We start from the raw sequence: 25,528 nt of genomic DNA on the forward strand, positions 1-25,528 counted from the left end.
AACCAACCAGTTGGACAATTTTTTGGGATATAGTTTTACTTTGAAACATCACCTCTATATCACTCATCCAATATAATGCTGACCAAAAAGGAAAAGAAAACAAAAACATAACCAAATTTTACATGAGCTTATCTGCAGATTGGCTGCTGCTCAACTTGTGAAGGTTGACCTAGAAAAATTGTGAAGGCTGCTCCTCAACTTGTGAAGGTTGACCTAGAAAAATTGTGAAGGGATGAACGAATGAACCTTTACTTAAGCTTATTTCCTGGGAGATATGAATAGCATTCTATCTTGCTTTCGACTTGAGCATCTATGTAATGGAGAAAACTTCCCAACTCCGTTAGCCTGTCGAATTTCTGAATTGATAGTCAAGTATTATTAGTAAATTTCTAGACTTTGTAGTTCAAGTAATTGTAATTTTTTTTAATAAGTTTTAAAATTTAGCTTTTAGACAAGTAAATAATACATAAGAATCGAGTGGTATGCTTGTAAATGCCCCTCTTACCATGCATACCACTCAATTCCTATGTATTTACATATCTAACAACTAAATTTTGCTTTCTAACAATTATACCATCCGAATCTTTCACTTCACATAAAAAATACCAACATTTTTATTTTTAAAAAGTGAAATTCACCTTTTCAATCATAAATAAGGTGGAATGTATGTAGAACTTGAAGTTCAGGTGTTAGATATGTAAATACAGAAGAACTGAGTGGTCTGCATGTAAATCTTATATATATATATATATATATATTACCTCTTTGCCTCTGGCATTATCAGCATATATAGGAGTTGTTGGATCATTTGTGATTTTATTAGAAAATCGCTTCGAGCCTTTAGAAGTTTGTTCTGCTTCGCCTTCATATTCATCCCCAACTTTCCGACTGAATGCTTCAGGAATGGCGCTTAAGCTGTTGAAGAACTCCTCATATAGAGGTGTCTGTAATTTCTTCAGATCAATAGCCTGGAAGCAATTTCAGATAGTTTTAGAAGTGGTGTGATAAATGAATAAAATTTATAATGTAGATCAATATTTCATACCTTTTCATCTAGGAATGCTCTGATTTTCCTTTCCGTGACTTCATAATCATCTTCCTCACATGTAGGCTCACATGGGAATGCGAATTTATTCTCCCCGTTTGATGATTCATCCATGCTATTTAGAACATGTGCATCAAGTTTAGATGGCCATTCATCAAATGGCTCTGACATGGGATTGAAACTCTATATAAAGAAAAAAAGGATCGCCATTAGATGATCGTGAAGTAATTTTTTTCTCATTTCATTCTAAGATATCACCAGTAAATTACTGTTAAGTATCAGTTATTTGCAGATTATTTGACTAAAGGTATTTGAATTTTTCATTGTATTTTTTTATTGCCATTGTTTTATTTGAAGGAGCTGTAAAAGCTTCACAATTAACAATCAAAGTCATGCTGATAGCTGTAGCAGCAGCACATAATTTATTGATGTGTTGTGTTTTTTTTATCTTTGTTCTATTTCATTTGTTCTCAATGATTTGAATTAGATCTTACTTAATTCTCCCATAATAACAACATGACACGATTTGTACTAACTTCTTGCATATAATATCTACATATATAAATAAAGAATAAGGTCTTGCAGATTAAACCTTTGGACATGCATCCTTGTCAAAAATTTGGCACATATCATCACTGGAATTTGTGTCCCAAATAGGTCTGAGGTCAGAAAGCTGTTCAGTGTAGCTTCCACTGTGCTCAATATTCCTGAAACCCCAGCAAAATGAACTTAGATTTGTGCTGAAGTTGAAAAGGTAGTTATTTGTTGCATCATTATATTGATTATATTATGTTTGAAGAAAACTGATAACACTAATGACTTACAGATCTTTCACGTAGGATTTGGTAACTGGTACAACTCCTTTCAAAGAATCCTGATAGACACCATTAAGAGTGGAATATATGTGACTTATAAGAGGAACGGCAGAGAATATAGATGGAAAAAATTTAGGGGCATTTACATGCATACCACCCAATTATTTTGTATTTACATATCTAACACCTGAACTTGCTTTTTACATTTATACCACCCAAATTTTATATATCACATAAAAAATACCACCATTTTGACTTTTAAAAAGAGAAATACACTGCAAAATGAACTTAGATTTGTGCTAAAGTTGAAAAGGTAGCCATTTGTTGCATCATTATATTGTTTATATTATGTTTGAAGAAAACTGATAACACTAATACTTACAGATCTTTCACGTAGGATTTGGTAACTGGTACAACTCCTTTCAAAGAATCCTGATAGACACCATCAAGAGTGGAATATATGTGACTTATAAGAGGAACGGCAGAGAATATAGATGGAAAAAATTTAGGGGCATTTACATGCATACCACCCAATTATTTTGTATTTACATATCTAACACCTGAACTTGCTTTTTACATTTATACCACCCAAATTTTATATATCACATAAAAAATACCACCATTTTGACTTTTAAAAAGAGAAATACACATTTTTCATGCACAGGTAAGGCGGTATATGTATGTAAAAATTAAAGGTTATGTATTAGATATATAAATATATAAGAATTAAGTGTTACGTATGTAGATCTTCCAAAACTTTATTGGGAAGGAGGAGGCTTACCGTATTTGAAGAGAGATGAACTGATTGTGAATGTTCAAAATCCTTGGCAACAAAAGGATGCTGCACAAAGTTTTGAAAATATGCAAATTAAAATTTCATGATCACAGCAGTAAATAAACAAGTTACCGTGATTTTTAACTAAACAATTATCTTAAGCCGACCTGGAGCAAATCTGATGCAGATGGCCTCAAGTTTGGTTCCCTGTATCACATTTGATGATTAGAACTGTGACTGAAAGCATAAGAGATGCAAAATGTAGAATAGGTATTAACGGGCATTGCTGTTGCACAAATGTGTTTGATGAGAAATGACCCTAGACAACCTTAAAAACAAAGAGTGACAGAATATTGGTATGATCTGATCTCAAAATGAGCACATTTCTCCACAAAAATTAGGGCGAACATAATATTTCTTCAATAAATCAAACAACTCAACAAGAACAAAAAGTTGAGCACCTACAATTTGAGAGGTAGGTGATCTCCCAATTCTTACGATGCAAGAGGTAGGAAATCTCTCACAAACCCTGGACCTAAGATTCACAACTCAATCTCATGAATAAACCTAATCCTAGCCATAACAAGTCGATATCACATCCAAGCTAGAGATTTCTCTTCTAAACATAACCCTACCGTCATGAATTTCTCCTCCCCATACCCTACCGTCATGAATTTCTCCTCCTCATATAGCCCATTCATCGCGAAGTATCGCTCTGCTCGATACACCCACCCATGTGTATATTCCCTCTTGAAGATCGGCATCTTCAACTTCCGAAAACATATCCACCACAACTTCCTCTTCTTTCATTGTTTCCCCCATGTATCGAAGTTAAAACTCCCTCCTTCGATCGTAGTCATATCCCCTCCCTGCTTCTCTCCTTTCTTCTTCGTGCTCCTCCATACCTAAACCTAGCCATAATAAGCTGACATCACCTTCACTGCAACCAAGCTATAGATTTCTCTTCTGAACATAATCCTACCGTAATGAGTTTCTCCTCCTCAAATAGCCCATTCATCGCGAAGTATCGGTCCAACCAATGATACACCCACCCATGTGTGTATTCCCTCTCGAAGATCAGCACCTTCACCTTCTTAAAACATATCCACCACAACTTCCTCTTCTTCTGTGTTTCTCCCATGTATTGAAGGTAAAACTCCCTCTTTCGATCGCAGTCATATCCCCCCTCCCTGCTTTTCTCCTTTCTTCTTCATGCTCCTCCATAACTCTTGCATAATCTCTTCTCCATGTTTCCGCCCAACTGCCTCTATCAGAAATAATCTAATCCAACCCCAGTTGGAGCTGAGAGGGGGTTCATGTCGGTGGATGTTTTCCTCCTCATGTTTCTCACATTCAATCTCTTTTCCTTTTGACCTTGCCATGGATTCTCCAGTCAAGCTTTGGTTAGGGTTTGCATATTGAGCCGTCTCACCGGTTTTGGATTGCATCTCAATGAGTCTCTTTAGTATCTTCGAATTTCAATATGCTCTTGAATCTGCCCTCCAGTCGGTTCTCCATAAAATATCTGCAATTACTGTTTTTTTTTTGTTTAGTTTATTCTAAAAATATCTGCATCTAGCTTCACAACATGATCTTATCATTACAATCTGGGAATATCAACATCTTCATAGCAGGCTTCTGAACAACATTGACAGTTTGACAAGCAGCTTCTTAAAGAGAGAAGGAACATTATAGATCTTAGTTTAAGTCTGTCTGAAATCAACACGACAAAGAAAAATAGAGAATGAATGTTTAAAAGCAAGCAGAAAATGTTTCTCACGTTCAATCTCTTTTCCTTTTGATCTTGCCATGGATTCTCCAGTCAACCCTTTCTAGGGTTTGTCAATTGAGTCTGCAGGGTCTTGAACTGCATCTCAATAAGTTTCCTTATCATCTCCTCCAAGTTCTAGAATCTATTGTCAATGGAGGAAAATCTTTCTTCTATCTTGAATTTAAGTTGTCATTACCTCTCCTTTCAATCTCTCTTCCAAAGCATCAACTTTTTCTGTTGAAATCTCTTATGGACAATTTTGAAACTCCTTTATCCCGTGATTCCATTATTTGGCTTCCAACCGTCTCAAATCAAACTTGTATTGAGACTAAGGCACAACGGTGACACAGCCAAAAACTTCTTGATCTTGCACGCCACAATCCTATAGTTGGCTATATCGCGAGGTTCAACTTCGTGATCCCATTCGTTGGCTTCCCATCTAGTTGAATCGCGTCTATATTGCACTTTGATCATGCAAGGGATCCCATCGTCCGCTTCCTCGCATAAATCGCTATCTGAGTGTGCAGAAATAGAGAATGAAAAGGCTTTATTTCACAGTTGTACGTCCAAACTAAAAGCAAGCAGAAAAATAGAGAATGAATGTTCAAAACTATATTATGGTATTAAAGAAAATTTGCATCCGTACTTCTGCAAACATTTCAAGAGAAAATGCTTAGCTTCAGATGAAAGATGCTCTGGAATAGGAGGATGCGATTTTGTAGTCCCAATGTGAAATAAAGCTGCAACCTGGAGATTTTTAACTTAATAAATATAACTAAATAAACTAACAAGGCTTGGGATGTACAGAAAGAAGGAATAAAGTGATGATTAGGGTAGTTTACCTCTTGATATTGCTGGCTCCATGGAGGTTTTCCAGTTGCCATCTCGATAACAGTACAGCCAACACTCCATATGTCCGCAGAGCTAGGTTTAGTTCTCGATGTTAGTATGTATTTAAGTTGATCATATAAATTGAAAATTTTAGAAATTATATTCAATTTTAGATTAGGCATCAACCATACAAATAGCCTACTATGACCAAATGGAAGAACGAATGTTGAAAGTTTCTATCATGCAAAGGATATAAATGCATGACGTTGAAACAGTAAACATAAAATCTCCTTAGAATTATTATAGTTTTTCTACAGTTGGCATATGTTTATGTGTTGCAACTCCAAATGTCATAAATTACATATACTTTATTTGCTTCCATATGCTAGGGTCTGCACCATTGTGACAAGCCAATTATTTATAATAGTTTCACTAGGAATCAGAACATGATATGCGCATCTTTTAATAAATTTCATCCTAAAATGCATGTCAATTAAAGGCAATTTTCAGTTTGTGTACTTTGAATTAGGATAACAACTCTTTCTCTAATGTGAAGGAAAATATTGATGTATCATATCTGACTTTAAAAATATCATAATTTTAACAAAATAATTGAATGATATTGTGACTTTAATGAATTTAATTGCTTACAAATTGAGGTCATATAAAATCATATAATGCATCGGAACAAATGCTAACAAATTGAAAATTTTTAAGAAAATCTAATATTAATATATTTTTCAATGTATTTGTTTTGATTTTATATTATGCACCTACTATCAATATAACTCCTCTCTCCGTCTCCTTATTTTGAGTTCACTTCCTGGGATTTTTATCTTTTTAACAGCTAGTTATAAACCAAATTACCTAGTCCAAAATCGTAGTTTGTCTTTAGCAGCGTCCTTCACCCATTCCAAGTTTGGCGGAGTAGCCACCTCACCATGTATCCCATGACACTACTTGAAGAGAACCTAAACTCCACACTAAGAAGCCTAAAATTTCTTTTAAGTATATCCTACACGAGACCACTTGATACTTAGTGAGGGAGGGAGGAGGGAGGGGAGAGTTTATTTATTTCTAGCGGATTTTTATTTATCAAGAGAATCAATTTTTTAGTTCCAATCTCCCATTTGGACAATTACCATTTAATAACAAGCCACTTCATAGATTAATGTCTTCAAATTTGGGATCACCAGGCCCAATTATGTGAGTTTATAAATTCCACTGATGGTCAATGGGCTTAACTCCACCCACATTGGGTCTAACGCATCAAAACTAGGAAACTATTGATCTTATTCTCCTTAAATACAAAATATATAATATGGGGGATCTCCACTACCTAGGTCCGTTTGGTCAGCAATGCAGCATCACACAGCAGTTTTTTCTGTTTGGATAAACTGCATTTTGACAGTTTTTTCAAAAAACTGTCGCTGAAATCTGTGTTTTCCTACCGGTCCTGACAATGTGCAGCAACGGCAGTTTTCTAGCTATGTTGACAGTTTTTTGAAAAAACTGTCGCTAAAATCTGTGTTTTCCCACCGGTTCTGACAATGTGCAGCAACGGCAGTTTTCTAGCTATGGTCCAACTTATTTTAAAAAAAAATGTAATTGTCATTGTAGTTTTTTGAACGTTATATTATTTTTAAACAGCTTCACAGGTGTTTTTTAATAAACTGCAGCTGCCCCAAACAGACCCTTAGTAGTTTTTTTTAAAAGTAACATTTTTAGTTCTAGAATATGATTTGCCCCAAACAGACCCTTAGTAGTTATTTTTAAAAGTAACATTTTTAGTTCTAGAATATGATTATTTTGTGGGTGATTATGATGATAAGGAAGATCTCCATTATCTTACAAGCAATTTTGTAAGAATTAAAAGCCCAATTCTAGAGTATGGCAATTTTGTAGATGAATAGACTTAGTTTCCCCAGCATTGACAGCAATAAAGCATGAAGCTATATTATGTGAGGAATGAATAGACTTAATTTCTCCAACATTGGGAGTACAGCGTGAAGCTACATTGTGTGAGGAATTTTGTTGATCTACTTTTCCTATTTTTTTCAAGCAAATTGGCCCTAAATTGAAATTTCAAAATCTTGCAGGGATCTTACAAGGCACTTGTTCTTTCAAATAGTTTAAGAAATAAAGGGCATTTTCATTTGTGACAAAGTGTGTCACCATGTTCTAAATTTGGACATTAATTGGTAGTACCAAATAGCATATAATTTGCACTATTTTTTACAATTATCACACTTAATGACTTTAAAAGTTTAATCATGTCTTTTAATATTCCCCGCATAAGCCACACTACCATATTATTTAAATTTAAAGGAATGCCTTCTTATTATTATTAGTAAACTCACTCCTTTTTTATTATTTTATTATCAAGAATATTGGTTTGATGTTCTTAAGGAGTGAATGCTAGGATTATTGATTACATTTATATAAGTAGCATATGTATAATGTGGTAAATTTGATGTACTTTTAAGTTAATATCTTTTCTTATTTGAATGTATAATAATTAGATTTTGTTTTTCAATAGTGGATGTTGATTATAATGGTTTATTATTTCATGTAGCATTGGAGTACCTAAACATATATTGTATATTTTTAGTTGGTTTATATTAAATGTAAAATGGAATTAGTTTATGGATTTTTTATAAAAATTCTTCAAAGTCATTCAACAATTTATTATGTAGAATAAGCCATATTACAAAACTTGATAAGTAGAGGTCTTTTTGGTATTAAAACCAAGATAATGAACCACATCGATATCATTATGTAAATCCATATTTTTTAGGGCATTCTCATATTCTTTAACAAAAAATGACCAATCTTAGCAATTAATCACTGCTATGTTTGTAACACAGTTTCAACACTCTGTATAAAGTTGAATAACTTTATTAAATTTCTCTAAATCAACAATTAACAAAATTACACAATAACTTTTACCATAAATTGCCAACCTGCAGATTTCTAGCATTTACTCGTTCTATTTTTGGAATGTAGAAACCAATACCTCCATGGTCGTGGACCCTTCAATAAATCACTATTATTGCGCCTTTATTTCGCACTAACAGTAAATATGCTTTACTTCACATTGTTTCCTTGATAAATATGCTTTTATCCATCTTTACTATTGTGCTATTTTATTTTTGGTTTTTTTGTATTAGAGTATTCCAAATATATTTTTGGGTTTAAACTATTTCCATTTTCAGCCGATTATTAGATGTAAAGTTAGCATTGGCGCTGCTTGGCTAGCAAATGATGGGTAGTTTTATATTTGAAACCATAGATGAAGGTTGAAGTTCAAAGCCTCCTATACATTGCTATTCAATGTTTATGTTGCAATTATATGGGATGCATTTTTTTGCCAAAGTAACACATAATACTAGAAATTACATATGATTTATCATACTTGATAACAAGAAGAATGCATATTACGCAAAAGTTGTGCATTTGTTTGATCAAAGTTGAGTTCGTATATACATGATTTATAATATGAGATGCATTTTATTTTTTTGTCAAAGTGACATAATGCTAGAAATTGCATATGATTTATAATACTTGATAACAAGAAGAATGCATCATTTTATGAAAAAAATTACGCGTCCATTTGATCAAATTTGACTTTGTATGCATCCCCACATATCATGATAATTATGCACATGGACATGTATTCTTCAGTTTAGAAAAACAATAGCCATACCACCCTTTCTTAAAAAAATAACCAGCAGTAACGTGTATTTGTGCGTTGCATGGCCAACTCGTTGAGAATTGAATGAAATAAAAAAGTATGGGTAGAAATAAATTTTGTTGTGCCCTTTCATCTTTGTGTGATTTTGTAGTAAATAAAAGTAGTTGAGTGCTAGTTTTATAGATATGTAAGATTTGAATGTTACACAACATGATATATAGTGACAAAAATATAGTGTGTAAATATGTTGATTTACATTGACATGCATATATAATATAGTGTGTAAATATGCATGATAAGTGTATTCTTAAATAACAAGTAGCTGCTAACAATAGCAAAATGGAGCAAAAAGTTGAAATGTATGAGGCATATTGGATTAACAAATAAGTAAATGTAATTTTTAATAGAGCATGTAAAAGAAAAAGAGATTCAAAAAGATTTTATATCCTTACAAAGTATGACCTATTTGAAGTATTACTTCTGGAGCCATCCAGTAAGGAGTGCCTTTCATTGATTTGGCTGCTGTCATTGTTGCCTAATGAAAATTTTACATCATAAACAAATCAAATGATAGTAATAATTCTGAAAAAAAGGAAATAGATGTAATAACCAAATGTATAATATTTTATGCGACAAGTAGTAATTAAATACCCTTTTAATAGTTATACCAACAATGATAGATAGCACTGGGCAAGAGTTACATGTTATAATCACTTTATCAGAATAACATCATTAAACTAAATGACATAAAGTGATTTCAAAATTATTATTTAACTAACTCTGTAGCACAAACTTGAAATTGTCTGTTGGGTTTAAAATCTTAAGTTTTATTGATCTTGCATTTACATACATACCACCCAATTCTTGTGTTTTTACATATCCAAGTACCTAAACTTAATTTTTTTACATTTACACCAACCAAATCCTTCATATGCATTTAACGTTTGAAAAGTGAAATACACCTTTTATGCATAAGTAAGGTGGCATATATATAATAGGTGTTCAATATGTAAATACTTAAGAATCAAGTGGTATGTATGTAAATCTTCCAAATAAATAAACTCCAGAGTTTCCTCGAGCATTATTTTACCAGTTTGGCCACTTGTTTAGATGCTCCAAAATCTGCAAGTTTGATGCAGCCTTTATTATCAACAAGAATGTTTGCACCCTGAATTCAAGAGAAAAAGACTTCACTATTCAAACAACGTAGAATTAAAAAAACCAAAGATATAATCTAAGAAATTATGTTAATATGCCTTTATATCTCTGTGAATAATCCCATTCTTATGAAGATACTCCAGGCCCTGCAATAGCTGCTTGGTGTACATTTTTATAACCTGCTTAAATCATAAACGCCTAAGCAGAATTAGCTTTCAGTTATCACTTATCCAGTTATGTCAAACAAACACCCAATTGTTATGTATTTTCATATCTAACACCTAAACTTTGTTTTTTCACATTTATACCACCCAAAATTTCCTTATCACATGAAAAAGACTGCTATCTTAACTTTTAATCATGCATAGGTAATGTGGCATATGTGTAAAAATTGAAGTTTAGGTGTTAGATATGCAAATACATGAGAATTGAGTGGTATGTATGTAAATCTTCCAACATAATCATGGCACATGGCACATACAGCTTCAGGAAAAGAACCAAATTTTCCCAGTAGTGATGAAATGGAACCTCCTGGTACAAACTCCAATAAGATATTTAGGGTTTCTTCTTCCCTCACAGTTCCCAAATATCTCTGATTGAAAGACAACAAAGAAGAGATGCAATTTTGATTTTTACAGCAAAAGAAAGACCAGTTATTTTAGAAAAACACTAAGAAGGAGAGAACTTACGACAATATTTGGATGTGAGAGGTTCTTGAGAAGTTTCACCTCTTCTTCAAGCTCCCTTATATGAGCCTGCAAACGGTTTTTTTTTTTTAAAGAAGTTTTTAAGAAGAACGGAGAAGAAAGTCAGTTCAGGGAAGACGAACACTGTAATTTTATATGATTTTAGAAGAAGGAAGGAAGGAAGAAAAGAGTCTAACTTGGGCTTTCTCCTTCGAGGCATTACTCGTTCCGATCAAAACCTGCAAATCTGAAACCAATCAGGTCACCATAGCAACAGAAATCAATAATAATCGAAATTAAAAGAAGCAGGGGAGGGGAGGTAGAAGAGGAGACCTGTTTGACTGCGAGAAGCTCGCCGGAATCTAGATTCATGCCCATGTAGACATGGCCGAAGGCTCCGCAGCCGATTAGCTCGCCCTTCCTCCACCGGATCGGAGAGGCGTCCTCCGTCGTCTCCGCCGGAGAAAGCGGTTGCGGGGATGGAGTGGGTTTGGGAGAAAGCCCTAACCCTAGGCCCAATCCCACCCTCGATTTTCTCAAACGCGACCCGATCTTTTCGACGATGCGGCTACCACCGCCATCGTTTCCGGCGGGATTCGAGCGGAGAGAGAAAGAGCGCCGAACTGATCCGAATAGATCTTGCATTCTCTTCTTTCCTTCTTCAGCGTTGATCACTTGGCCTTCCACTTCAACAAGATTGGGGAATATGTGGATTTTTCTTCCTTTTTTTCTACTTTCTGTCTCCGCTCAAGAGAGAGGCTTATGGTTTTGCTTCTCATTTTCAAAAGCTGGGTTGGTGTGACCAAAATGCCCCTTGGAGCCGTTACATTTGGATGGCAGCGAAGGTGCCCCAAAAGCTGATTTATATATATATATATATTACTAGTTGGTGAAGTATAAGTGGGCACTTAAACTAATATGCATTCATAATTTAAATTTATGAATAAAAAAAAGAACGTAAAAATAATTTAAATTTTTGCATTCATTATTTTATGCATAAATATGATATAAATCATTACTTGAGATTTGAATTGAACTCTAAGATTGAGTAAACAGTTGTCTAGTAAAGGTTATAACAGCTCTCAAAAATCCAGTAAATTTGTATTTACTAAGGGCGGGCGATCACACCGCTATGACATTTCGAGAAATGTTTGACAACTTGATTTGTCTTTAATATTGCGGCTGTCAGAAAGATGTGGTCTGACATTTTAAAAATTTTTAAAAAAATTATAATAATTGTCATGGCGATTTCTTTTGCAATAACTTCACAATTATTTCTTCAACCAATTGCTTCTATCTTAAACAGAACACCTTGTCAATTAGATTTTAGTAAATCATTGATTTAAGGTAACATTTACTATTAATTGGACTGTTTAAATCTTGAATTTAAAATTGTCATTTTTTATGTTTCATAATATTCAACTTAAATTCCACTTAAATCTGTTACCATACAACCCAAAATCTTATTGATTTTAATGCGTGTATTAATTTATAATTTGATTAAACCTTATTTAATAAACAATCTAGTTGAGCTTTTTGAATCTTACAACCATCGAATTTTCCAGTTTGTTATAACTAGTGAAAAACTCATTGTTAGGCTATACTAAATGGGACTCTTCTCTAGGTTGGTGACTCCAGGCTTTAGGCAACTTGAAGCTTTATGAGTTTCAAGGAATAGGCAATTCAAGGCAATACACAATCTGCAACTTAATGAATTTGGTTCAAAATTTCTTAATTAATCTGATTATATATATATATATATTGAAGTAGATAATTAGTTTTATTACAATTATATTTTTTGTTTCCTTACATATATAATTACCATTCTAAAATTGATAACCAAAAATGAATTAATTTTTTAACCATTGAAAATATATAAAATAGATGTCAGGGTTCTTTTGGTTTCACTAGGAAAGGCTATGAATTGTGGGCCTCACGGGCCTAGCAGAATGGGCTACATGGTTGAAAGGGCTTATAACGATTTGGGGTCCTTTATTTCGTCAATCCATCTAGGTTTTCCGAAGGCTGGCGCAAAGTGCGATCGACTTACAGCGAGAAAGCAGCAGATGAGCGCAGCGATGACGATGAAGGGAGTCGGCGACGTGGCCTACAAGGCACTCACCGCCGGCCTCGGCGCCGCCACCCTTTACCTCGCCGTCACTTTCTCCATTAATGTCTACCGTGGACTCTCCTGGCACTCTTCGCAATCCGTAAGCCTCGCCTTCTTCATTTCCGCATTTGATGCTTGTTTCAATCGCTTGTTTTTTAAAATGGAATTTGGTGCTGATTCAGCACCAGAAAAAATTAGACTTTTTTCTGTGGTTAAAAATTACATTTTTACAACGGATTAGTAAATTCTGTAGACCTAGAATTTAAGAAAAAACTCAGAAGAAATTGGATTTATTAAATCCAGGATCTAAAAGTTGCCATTTTTTGGTTTGGCAAAATTTAAGTTAAATTCAACTTAAATCTGTCACTAAACATAAAGAGTTGAGCAGAAATATTTTTGCAGGATTGAGAGCGTCTAGTGAATAACAATGGAATGAAAGCAAGGGATGCTGAATCTGCAATAAGGAACATTTTGTCTCTATACCAAATTAACTGAAAATAGGAAAAAGGGAACTATCTTTAGCAAAAAAAAAAAAGAATATTGATAAAGTCTAAGCTTGCAAAGATCTAGACTAAGCCTTTTTTTTCACAACTTATTCTAGTTTTATCTTTCACTTGTTATAATCTTATATGAGAAGATGAAATTTTGTTGCTATAATTCCATGTAATTTATGCATGCCCATGGTATGGTAAAGCTCTAAAAACTAACAATCTTGGTGTTGAAGGTTTCAAAGTCATAATTCCAATCTTGTGTCTCTTTAAGTTGTTCGCCCTTGTTGGTTTGGGCATTCATCTTGTGGATCATAGACCTTGCCAAAGAGCATGGAGGTACTTAGAGATGATTCAACAATAACAACCAATAAAGAAATCTGAGATATGAAAAAAACAACCATTATAAGGACGAGATGCGCTAATCAAATAAAAGACTCGATCGAGATATAGAAATCACCACTTAAAGGATTGACGAAAGAAGAAGATCCATAATGTCCCACAACAACAAAGAGATACAGTTGCCACCACCTAATGTTGTGGATACATACTCGTCCCCATCCATGAACCACAAAGGGACAGGCCCTCACAAAACTCAAATGAATAAAAGACCTCTCATACAATAAATGATTACATATTTATAATCAACAAATGACCTAAACCTAATAAAAACAAGCATACAAAAATACCCTTTGCTATTATTAGGAGTGAGCGACAACCCTAACCTTAGAGAGAGGCTAACCGGCCCTCCTCCACTTGGACTGAACCGGTTTGGGGTTCCCTCCTTGCCTAGCGCCAATCTATAGGGGTTGTTGGAGCTTCTAACTCCTCATGATATGGCGTCAAATCGACCATATTGAAGGTGTTGGAATCGTTGTAACCTTCTAGGATTTGAGGGTCTTCTGACTTCCAACACTTGTCTCCTCAATTGCATAGCTAGAATTTAGGTTTGAGAGATGAAAGAAGATGTGCAAGACTAATTTAAGATGTACAAAAACTATTTAGGGTTGTTAATTTTGGGAGAATTAGAGTTAGGTTAAGATTTGGTTATGGTTTGGTAGATTTAAGTTTGGGAGAATTTTGGTAACCTTAGGATGAAATTGAGTTTAAGCTATCGTTGATACCAAATGATACCGTAGAGAGGGAGTTGGAAAAGGTTCAACAAGAATAACCAAGAAATAAATCCAAGACAGGAATAAAACAAGTAGAGCAAAGAAGAGATACACTAATCAAGAAAATATACAAAATACATGAGTTTCCTACCTCACAACCGATTGGGATACATAAATCACGACTCTAAGAATTGATGAAGGAAGGAATCCCAAGATATCACCATCAATAATAGAGGGATACAGTTGCCACCACCCAACGTTGTGGATACAGACTCGTCCCCATCTAAACGAACAAAAGACCCCCAGTACAATAAACGACTACATATTTATAATCAACAGATGACCTAAACTTTAATAAAAACAAACTGACAAAAATACGATTGCTACTATTTAGAGTGGGTGACAATCTGAACCCTAGAGTGAGGTCCTCCCCCACTTGGACCGAACCCGCTGAAAATATATTTTTAGTAATTATAAATAAAATTGAATCAATTCTATTATTGTGTTTCATGATACTAAGACCTTTGGTAAGACCTAGTCAATCATTTTACACTGTATACCAACTAGACCCCTAAACTAAGACTACATTGGCTTGGATATACAAATTGTTTCCTCTAGCTTTTCTCCAAGTGGCCAGTGCATCAAGTGAAGCTATTCTTTATCATGGTTATTAGTGATTAACCTAAAATAAAATAAGGGCATTTATATAAACACCACCCAATTCCTATGTATTTGCCTATCTAACGCCTAAACTTTATTTTTTACATTTATACCACCCCAATCTTTCCCATCACATCAAAATACCACTATTTTAACTTGAAAAAAAAAAGGTAAAATACACCTTTTCATGCATAGTTAAGGTGACACATATATGTAAAAATTGAAGTTTAGATGTTAGGCATGTAAAAATTCATAGGAATCAAGTGGCATGTATGTAAAGCTTCCAATAAAATATGTACCGAAGTATTGGATGATATCACACAATATTTGCTTTATCAAATAATTAATGAGCCACTCACATGCCTCTTGTTTGAGCTTTGTTCATGAGGCGAATTTTTACCATTTTTAATATCTTAGTTATAGTTAATTCAGCAGTGATAGCTGCCTGAGAATGGAAGTTAAACAACATCAGGCCAATTTAAGCCTGAGCTTATACCTTTAATTTCTGCAACCATATTCAGGAAGAATACCCATTTTTTGTTAAGGGGATCGGAGTACGTAGAGCAGTGGCAAGACTAGTGTTTTACTTGAGTCAACCATAAACTTGACATTATTTGATCGCATTTGGCTCAATGGTAGTTCTTCAATATTTATATATTGTTTCAGTTAATCTCTGAGTAAATACAATAGCTTTAAAATTATTTTGCCGACCCCACGTAGTGGGATTAAGGCTTTGTTGTTGTTGTTTGTTGTTGAAATTTAAATCTGGATACTCCTCAAAAGCTATTTCCATTGATTTACATAGTTGAATGTGATTTGTGGCAACACTTTTTGGGGTTTTTTTGTTGTTTTTATTAATGATACTGTTCTTCTCAGAAAATAGAGAAGGATAAATCTCTGGAATAAAGCTGGAGTGAAGTTTCTTCTTCTACGGAGCTTCTTAAATCCTTAATTCTCCTCAATTTTAAGGCTGACTTGTAATTTTTTATTGCATGTATTTTACCTGCCACCAATTTCTGTTAATTTGCAAATAAGACAAGGAGGCACTGTTTCCATTGCTTAAATAAGTTCATTTCAGTTCTCCAATAATGTTTTTTTTTCAACTTTCTAATATATATATAGATCACTGTGTTTGTATGTCCTATTTTTTTCCTCCCTACTCTGAATTTTGTTACTAATCTGAAAAATTATGGAGTGAATCTCTGCTTATTGGATGTTAGCATCAATGCTACAAAACAGTCCTAAGTTTTGGATGCAGAAAATTAAGGGTTATGTTAGTCAACAACTAATATAAATTTTTGTGGAAACATTTTATTTAAAAAATTCTAACTTTTTTTTTTTTCTCTCAACTGTTATAGCTGTAAATGAACTAATAAATATAATTGATGAGCAACTGGATGAACAAATACATACCGCACAATTCTTATTTATTTAGATATCTAACATCAAAATTTTGATATTTAACGCTTAAATCTTTAACATTATATCAACAATATTACTGTTAATAACCTTCTAAAGTGATATAAGCATTTTCATTAGATTTATAAAACTAGTGAGATAAACATAAATATCAAAGTTCCTAAAAAATACATAAGAAATGTGTGGTATGTCCTAAAAAACAAAAAAGAATCATCTTTGTCGTCGAACCGTCAGAAAGCAATCAAACCATCGGTTCAACCAGAAAATTGGAGGACCGGCGCCCTCTTTTGAAAACCATGAAATTACAACCATTACTTTTGTTTTCAAAAGTTTGAAAAATATGATTAATTTTTATATTTGTATTATTTAGATCATATTTAAATAATTTTAATATTTATTACATTATTCGGTTCAAATCTTAAACTCGTCCTTCAATTTGATCAGCCTTGGCTATTATTTATGTGATATTGAAGATTTGAGTGCTATGTGTGCAAATATAAAAGTTTAGCTTTGAGATGTAAATAAATTGTGTGCTATGTAAATGCCCCTAAATGTAAATATAAAAGTTTAGGTGTTATATATGTAATAATGTAAATATAAAAAAATTGTGTGGTATGGAATGTATATCAATTTCCCAATGAAATATAGTAGATGACAAATTGTCAAAATGAAGTAGGAGGAAAAGCTTCCAACTTACCGATTCACACTTCTTACAGAGTGTAGAAGCATTCAAGGAGTATAAGCAATCCTGACAACAGATAAAAATAAATAAAAGCTTGATTGAGTCACCAAAATCTCCAGGGATCTTTGTACGGAGGCACATAGTTTTCAGTGGGTGGGAGAAGGCGGAAAGAAGCAACTGTTTTCTGCAGGAAAGGTCCCAACTGCAACACCAACAAATTCAATATAGAAAGCTCGGCAAAAGTAACCAAAAACTATCACAACAACTGTTCAATACAGTTAACCCTTTCTATATAAGAATAAAGCGGCATTTACATACATAGCATTCAATTCCTATGTATTTACATATCAAACACCTAAACTTTAATATTTACCTTACCTATGATGAAAAGGTATATTTCACTTTTCTTTTTCTTTTTTTTTTTTTTGAAGTTAAAATGATGGTATTTTTTATGTGATATGAAAGATTTGGGTTTATGTGATATGAGTATTTTTTATGTGATATGAAAGATTTGGGGGGTATAGATGCAAAAAAGTAAAGTATAGGCGTTAGATATGTGCATACGTAGGAGTTGGATGGTATGTATGTAAATGCTCCCTTTTTTCTCTAATCTCTCTTTATAATTAAAATGTAGGTTGAGCCACACGTTGCCTCCACAAAAAAAAAAATGAACATTTCAAATATATCTTCAAGAAAGATTGGGGAAATGATGTCCTCTACTTTCCATTAATTTTCATTCAAAAGCAAACAATAAATAAGATGATTTGTTACTTCTTTCCTTCTTCCCTCTGTTCTCCTTTTTCTAGATGTCTTCATTGAAATTTGGTTAGACTTACCTCTTACTCTTTGAATTTGCTTTCAAATGAGCATAAAATAAAAGTTGATTGATTATCCGTGCATTGCCTTCATCTCAGAACAAATTCAATCAGTAAAAACTCATTCTGAGAAATTTAGATGAGAATATCCTGATTCCTGACCCTTATTTTTCATATCATACTATTTTTTTATTTATTTACATACCTAACCCCCAAACTTCAATATTTACATGCATGACACTCAAATCTTTAATATCACATGAAACATATCACTTTCACATACTTTTAAAAAGGTTAAAAATACCTTTCATGCATAGGTTTTTCACTAGAGTTATAAATGCAGGGGAAATTTACATACCTAGCACACAATTCTTATGTATTTACATATTACACAACTAAACTTTTATATTTACACACATAGCACTTTGGTACTTTAAACCTATACATGAAAAGGTGTATTTCACTTTTAAAATGTGGTTACAATGTTATTTTTTATGTGATATTAAAGATTCGAGTGCTGTGTGGAAATCAACTGATTTGTTCTGTTCTTCTTTAGGTGTGAGATGTGTAACTACATAAGAATTGTGTGATATGCATATATTTTTTATGTGATATTAAAGATTCGAGTACTGTGTGGAAATATGAAAGTTTAGGTGTGAGATGTGTAACTACATAAGAATTGTGTGATATGCATATAAATGCCCCTAAATGCAAATATAAAAGTTCAGGTGTTCATGTAAAAACATAAGAATTGGGTGCTATGTATGTAAATGCTCCTAAATGCAAATACAAAAGTTTAGGTGTTAAATATGTAAATATAAAAGAATTGTGTGGTATGTATGTAAATTTCCCAATAAAATATGGTAGAAAACAAACTGTCAAAATTAAGGAGGAAGAGCGAACAGCTTACAGATTCCCACTTCTTACTGAGTGTAGAAGCATTCAAGGAATATAAGTATCCTGACAACAAACAACAATGACTTAAATATTGCCAAAATTACCATGAAGCAAGTTAAAGAAGAAAAGGATAACTATCTCATTGCCAACAGAACAAATCAGTTGATGCATGAACCGGACATTCATTTCTCTTCAAAATTTAACAAAAAAAAAAAGACCTTCATTTAAACAATCATTAACAAACTTGAATCACAACTCAAAATTTAATAGTTAAATGGCATCTTTTTTAATGCAAATCATGTCATCAAATTAATATTATATTTTCTCTCCCCATCCAAATCGTATGTTTAAGGCTCAGACAGTAGTCTAGTTTTCTTTATTATCATAAACTTACTTTTTACATAAAAATCACTCAAAGCTTTCATACCATATAAAAAATACCACCATTTTAATTTTTAAAACGTGGAATACACATTTTCTCTCCCCATCCAAATCATTAGTTTAGTTTTCTATATTATCATAAACTTACTTTTTACATAAATATCACTCAAAGCTTTCATACCATATAAACAATACCACCATTTTAATTTTTAAAACGTGGAATACACTTTTTCATGCATAGACGAGATGCATGTATGTAAAAAGTTGAAGTTTAGCTGTTTGATACGTAAATGTGTAAAAATTGAGTGGTATGTATTTAAATTTTCCTATTAAATATCTTCTTATTCTATAACCCCATGCAAGAACACATGATGATCACATTATCGTGTATTTTTTAAAGAAAATATAGTCACAATTTTTTTCAGAAAAAGCATTTTCAAACCACAAATTTCTCTTTAGAGGCGAAGAAGCGGTGCGCGTTTCATAAGCCAGAAAGACCAACACTTAAATTGGATTTACCATCTCGTTCAGCAGTTGAAGCCACATTGTGTCTGTAGAGATTGGATTCTTGCGCCTGAAATGGCAGTGAAAAACTCAACCTTAACAAAGCAATTCGTATAATTAAACAAAAATAAAGCTGCTGTTTAATCTCTGGAAGAAGTTAATGAATTCCACGTTTAAATATTAGGAATTTACACGCATAGCACTTAATTTTTATCTATATATATACATAATACATAAGCTCAATTTTTACATATCCGCCGCCTTACCTATGCATGAAAAGCTGTATTTCACTTTTAAAATGTTAAAATATTGGTATTTCTGGCGTGACATGAAAGATTTGAGTGATATAGATATCAAAAAGTAAAGTTTAAGGGTTGGATAAATACATAACAATATAGTACTTAGAATGAATCTCGTAGACCGAGAAGTTAACATAACTCACAGATTTTGTAGGAGATTTCCGAACCAGATATTCATAGTACCAATACACATCTCCATCCGCCTAAAAGAAAACAGAACCGAGGTCTCAGTCATTGATTTATAAAGATTTGGATCGCATATTCTTGTCTAATTTTGCCAAATGCGCCAAAATAAAATGCTGCAAACAAATTAGGAAGATTTACATACATACCACTCAACTCTTGTCTATTTATATCTCCAACATCTAAACTTTAATCTGTACGTATTTATGCCACATTAAATATGCATGAAAAGGTGTATTTCACTTTTTAGAATTTAACAAAAGTCGTATTTTTTATTTGATATAAAAGATTTGGATGGTATAAATGTAGAAGCCGAGTTTAGGTGTTAGATATGTAAATACAATTGGGTGATATGTATCTAAATGCCCCAACAAATTAATGAGCTTACCTCACTAGCATGGGCATCAAGGACAGAACTCTCAATCATTCTCTGGCTTGTTGAGACAGGCTACATAGAACTTGCAGTTTTTCAATAACCATTTATGGTAAAGTTTACATCTATGCATCATACTCAAACAACGAGCTGAGAAATTCTGAAGAAAAATAATAGCAGATTATCTAAAGAATATTTTCACACATATGTGCAAAAATGGGTTAGCTGCAAGCACTCATGACATTGGATAAATAGCACTCGAAATATTTCAATTCACAAAACTAGCACCCATATAATTTTTTTGAACTAGTGAACCGATGCATTTATGTGTGCTATGATCAAACCATTGACAATTTGCTAAAAATAAAAAATTTAAGTTGGGATTTTATCATGAATTTTCATATTTGAATGAGAATTTGAAAAATAGCTGAAAGAGTCTGCTAGATTTGTAAGTGCAATGTTTTGTATTATGTTTGTGATTGCCCCGAGGCAAAAATATTGTTTGTTCTATTCGACATGCATAACTATAAATGAAGATTCAGTTATATAAGTTTTATATACAAAGAGATATTGGATATGCAACCCTCATTCTTATTATCTTTTGCCTTATAGCAACTATTTTCAATTGCCCCTTTTTGTCAAAATCCGTCTATATATGCATATAAGCAAGGATGGATGCAGGCATGCATCCATATCTACACACATGTAGCAACTATTTTCAATTGCCCCTTTTGGTCAAAATCCGTCTATATATGCATATAAGCATGGATGGATGCAGGCATGCATCCATATCTACACACATCACACACACACACGCGCACACACACACACACATACATGCAGACATACATACATATATACTTAAAAAAGCCCAAAGGCAAATATATTAGAAAGGAAAGGTACAGATAGATTGGATAAGAGGGCCCAAACTAGAACCCGATATACAACACACACCAAGGCCCCAAAAAAGTACATAGATACCCTAAAAAGAAAATTATAACGTATGCAAAACTCTACTCCAAAAATCTCCAAACACTCGGAGATTCAAACATAAAATGGGAGCTTGAGAACGACCCAACGTATCATTACCTCTTACCTCTGGTTCTAGGTGGAGAGCCAACTAACAAATGGTTTAGTCTACTGTCATTACCCAAAACAACCAAGGTATCATCCATTAAGTTCCTGAGTTCTAGTATACTGCTATTCTTCTTCTTCTTCTTCTTCCTGGATGTGTAAACCTGTCATTCTTTATTAAAATACCGGCTCATCTGATCCGTGTATTGGTTATATAATATGCATATTGGGCATGCATAACTATAAATGAAGACTCAGTTATACAAGTTTTATATACAAAGAGGTATTGGATATGCAACCCTCATTCTTATTATCTTTAGCCTTATAGTAACTATTTTCAATTGCCCCCTTTTTGTCAAAATTCGTCTATATATGCATATATGCATGGATGGATGCAGGCATGCATCCATATATACATAACCACACAGACACACATACATACACACACATACAGACACACATGCATACATACACACACACAGACATACATACACACAGAGACACATACTTATAGACACACGCACACACATACAAACAACAATTAGGGCAATTGCAACATGACGAAGCTGACGAAGTGGAAGAGCGAACCACTTCTTCTCGAGCACGACGAAGCAACGAAATCGAGGAAGATGCGAGAGGAAGGTGGTTCACGGTGGAAGACGACGGAAGTTGATGAGGGGCGAACCCCTTCTTCTTTGAGCACGACGTAGCGACGAAATCGATGAAGACAACGAACGAGATAGGTGATTCAATGAAGCAGACAACGAAAATCGCCATCACGCGAAACCCTAGTAGAGCCTATTGCGATAAACATAACGATATTTGTAACACACACACACACACATACATACATACAAGACGTGAAATATTAAAATTAAAAATGTTTGTTTTGAGTGGCCTACCATAGGCTGAAGCAATAGAGTATAACACTTCTTAATTAAAATAATAAAATTTCAAGCCAGGGAGGTGGATCCAGACCGGTATGGTTGGTGGTTCCGTCTGTGGGTCAAAATTCACAGTCCATTTCAAAATTTTCATAGCTCAGTTATCAATCCAAACTAGACTTCTAACAAATAAGATTGTGTAATCTTCTTCATCGTTAAGTTGAATAAGGATGTGTTGTCCATCTAAAAGACTAATTTTTTACTCCTTAACTAATTTTTCACTCCTTAATAAAATGCATAAGCTCAAATTCTTTACGAATTAGCTCCATTTTAGGATGGATATAAAGGAATAATTCAGACGACATGAGGAGGCAAGCTGATTACTTTTGGCTTCAATAAAAAAGATGGTTGGCTTTTCATTCTTCCTACCAGCTTTCTTGATGTAACAAAACTTGTCATCCTCCAGCTGCGCAAAAGAAGGCAGGAACAAGCTCAATTTAGGAGTACTTGAGGCGTGAACACCTGCAAGGGAAGCATCATAAGTTCTGTCTGAAGCCATCACCGGTTAAAGTAGGTGAGGCGTTAGAAGCAGTGAAGAATGCAGTCGAGGAAAGAGCAAACGACGAAGAAACGACAATTAGGGCAATTGCAACATGACGAAGCTGACGAAGTCGAAGAGCGAACCCCTTCTTCTCGAGCACGATGAAGCAACGAAATCGAGGAATATGCGAAAGGAGGAAGGTGATTGAAGGTGGAAGACGACGGAAATCTTCTTCGAACGAGCATGACGAAGAACGAAGCAGACAACGCGCGAACCCCTTCTTCGAGCACGACATAGCGACGAAATAGATGAAGACAAAGAACGAGGTAGGTGGTTCAATGAAGCAAACAACGAAAATCACCATCGGGCGAAACCCTAACAGAGCCTCCCGCGATAAACATAACAATATTTGTAACATATATATATATATCGACTGAGGGAGACGACTAGGGCTCGACTGAGTCCGTGAACAACGCCGAAGAGGAACAAGAAGCTTCTCACGGGAATCGTCCGCGAATGACGCCTGTGCCCTATAGTTCGCATCGCCTGTCTGCGGTCTTCTGAGCAGCACCCCGACCTCTTCGGCCCTCTGCCCGATTGGCATCTCAATGGAGCTTCCTTCTTCTTCGGGTGAACCAGGCAAAACCTCATTTGCCCGCGTTTTGGGTAATCCTCGGGAGGAGATGGTGGTTGTGTTCCCCTCAAGTTATAAGGAGAATCATGATGATACAGGTGGCTACCCCTTTATTAAGAATGTAAGCAGGAAAAGTGGGAAGGCAACACTCTTTTTCTCAGAGTCAGAAATTTCAACCCTGACTGACAAATTCAAATTTGCTCTCATTGGAAAATTTCTATGTATGGGGACACCCACCTATGGAGGTTATTAGGAAAAGCTTTGATGACCTCAAATTAGCAGGAAAGTGGAAAGTGAGGCTCATGGATGGGAGACATGTTTTGATTCAGTTAACCGTGCCTGAAAATTACACTCGGATTTTTTCCAAAAAAATATCTTAACATTGCTGGAAAACCTATGAAGCTACTCAAGTGGTCTCCTGATTTCGACAATCACGAAACTCTCACTGTACCGATATGGTTTAATTTACCTAGTCTCAAGCTGCATTTTTTTCACCATCAGGTTCTCTACTCTGTTGGGGTCATCCCCGGGAATCCTTTGAACCTAGATCTACCTACTTTCAACATAACCAGACCCTCGGTGGCCAGAATACTTATGGAAAGGGATATACTTTACCTAATGTTACTGAAGTCTGGCTGGGCACAACCCATAATAATTATTGGCAACAAATCTTCATGGAGCACAGACCCTCATATTGTACCCACTGTAAGATGTTTGATCATGTCCTTGATAAATGTCACAAATTTCATTCAATTTTGAAATCTAAGGTTCAAGTGAATAAGGCTGGGTCTAACCTCACTGCTCTGGACATTTTTGTTCCATCTGGGGAGGATACTACCAGACATGAGGTATCTATTACCCTTGAGGAACCCCCCATGACACTGTTGTTACTATTACTGTAAGTGATGTGATGCTGATACCTTCAAACCCCATACAAAATAATACTAATGGACTATTACCTACAAATGATAGTGTTCAAACTGATAATCAGGAGAGCCTCATAGCTCCACTTCTTCAGGAAGTATCCGGTGTAGAAGCAACTCATACTTCACATATACTAGAACCTATTGTGGTTAATATGGTTGGTAATCCTTCTGCTTCAGTTCTACCACCCCATCAGACTGATTCTTGGGAAGAGGAATGGCAGGTCTATTCCAGGAGGAAGAAGAAGAATGGAGGCCGACTCCAGCTCGGGAACATATTGGATGATACATTGGTTACTATTGACAATGACAATCATCTCACCAGCTTATTAGCTTGCTCCTTCCCTGATACTATGTATTTCGGCATTGTCAAGTTTTTTATTTAAGTATCTAATGTGTAGTTTTGTTTTATTTTATTATTTAATGTATTTTTTTTGTTTTTTTGCAAGTTTTGGAACTATTTATGGTTTTTGTGTGGGTTGGGTCCTCCCACATATTGTATATGTATCTTTCTTTCGATTTAATATATTAGCCTAGTCCTTGATAAATGTCACAAATTTCATCCAATTTTGAAATCTAAGGTTCAAGTGAATAAGGCTGGGTCTAACCTCACTACTCTGGACATTTTTGTTCCATCTGGGGAGGATACTACCAGACATGAGGTATCTATTACCCTTGAGGAACCCCCCATGACACTGTTGTTACTGTTACTGTAAGTGATGTGATGCTGATACCTTCAAACCCCATACAAAATAATACTAATGGACTATTACC

The 25,528-nt window shown here is 34.3% G+C and overlaps 3 protein-coding genes across 7 annotated transcripts in view; 1 reads left to right on the forward strand and 2 right to left on the reverse strand.

Moving 5' to 3' along the window:
* LOC110025185 (uncharacterized protein At5g50100, mitochondrial) overlaps positions 1-16,127 on the forward strand; it is a 60,050-nt gene extending 43,923 nt beyond the window's left edge. Inside the window, exon 9 of one of the 2 annotated variants that reach the window (XM_020725500.1) lies at positions 16,022-16,127. The gene's annotated coding sequence lies outside the window, so the exon portion shown is untranslated. Of the gene's footprint in view, positions 1-1,110; positions 1,130-16,021 lie in introns of those variants that run through there. The other variant, XM_020725501.1, reaches the window with a different exon arrangement.
* LOC110025194 (mitogen-activated protein kinase kinase kinase NPK1-like) lies at positions 541-17,332 on the reverse strand. Its single transcript, XM_020725514.1, has 18 exons — positions 17,262-17,332; positions 11,109-11,632; positions 10,973-11,014; positions 10,779-10,844; positions 10,571-10,681; positions 10,188-10,268; positions 10,022-10,099; positions 9,384-9,466; positions 5,249-5,330; positions 5,053-5,153; positions 2,803-2,842; positions 2,642-2,701; positions 2,254-2,292; positions 1,870-2,009; positions 1,638-1,761; positions 1,046-1,228; positions 762-968; positions 541-561 (listed from the first exon to the last, which is right to left on the reverse strand). Exons 2-18 carry the CDS (start codon positions 11,418-11,420, stop codon positions 541-543), a joined length of 1,770 nt encoding a protein of 589 aa, XP_020581173.1. The 5' UTR covers positions 11,421-11,632; positions 17,262-17,332.
* LOC110025183 (psbP domain-containing protein 5, chloroplastic) overlaps positions 17,331-25,528 on the reverse strand; it is a 32,286-nt gene continuing 24,088 nt past the window's right edge. For 3 of the 4 annotated variants that reach the window (XM_020725498.1, XM_020725496.1, XM_020725495.1), the window contains 5 exons: positions 20,714-20,773; positions 20,286-20,345; positions 19,859-19,913; positions 18,972-19,021; positions 17,331-17,448 (listed from right to left, as the gene is read on the reverse strand). In XM_020725498.1, the coding sequence (XP_020581157.1) occupies positions 17,350-17,448; positions 18,972-19,021; positions 19,859-19,913; positions 20,286-20,345; positions 20,714-20,773 (324 nt within the window). In that variant the 3' untranslated portion in view covers positions 17,331-17,349. Of the gene's footprint in view, positions 17,449-18,971; positions 19,022-19,858; positions 19,914-20,285; positions 20,346-20,713; positions 20,859-25,528 lie in introns of those variants that run through there. The other variant, XM_020725497.1, reaches the window with a different exon arrangement.

This window comes from Phalaenopsis equestris, unplaced genomic scaffold, assembly GCF_001263595.1.
Source record: "Phalaenopsis equestris unplaced genomic scaffold, ASM126359v1 Scaffold000294, whole genome shotgun sequence".
NCBI lineage: Eukaryota > Viridiplantae > Streptophyta > Magnoliopsida > Asparagales > Orchidaceae > Phalaenopsis > Phalaenopsis equestris.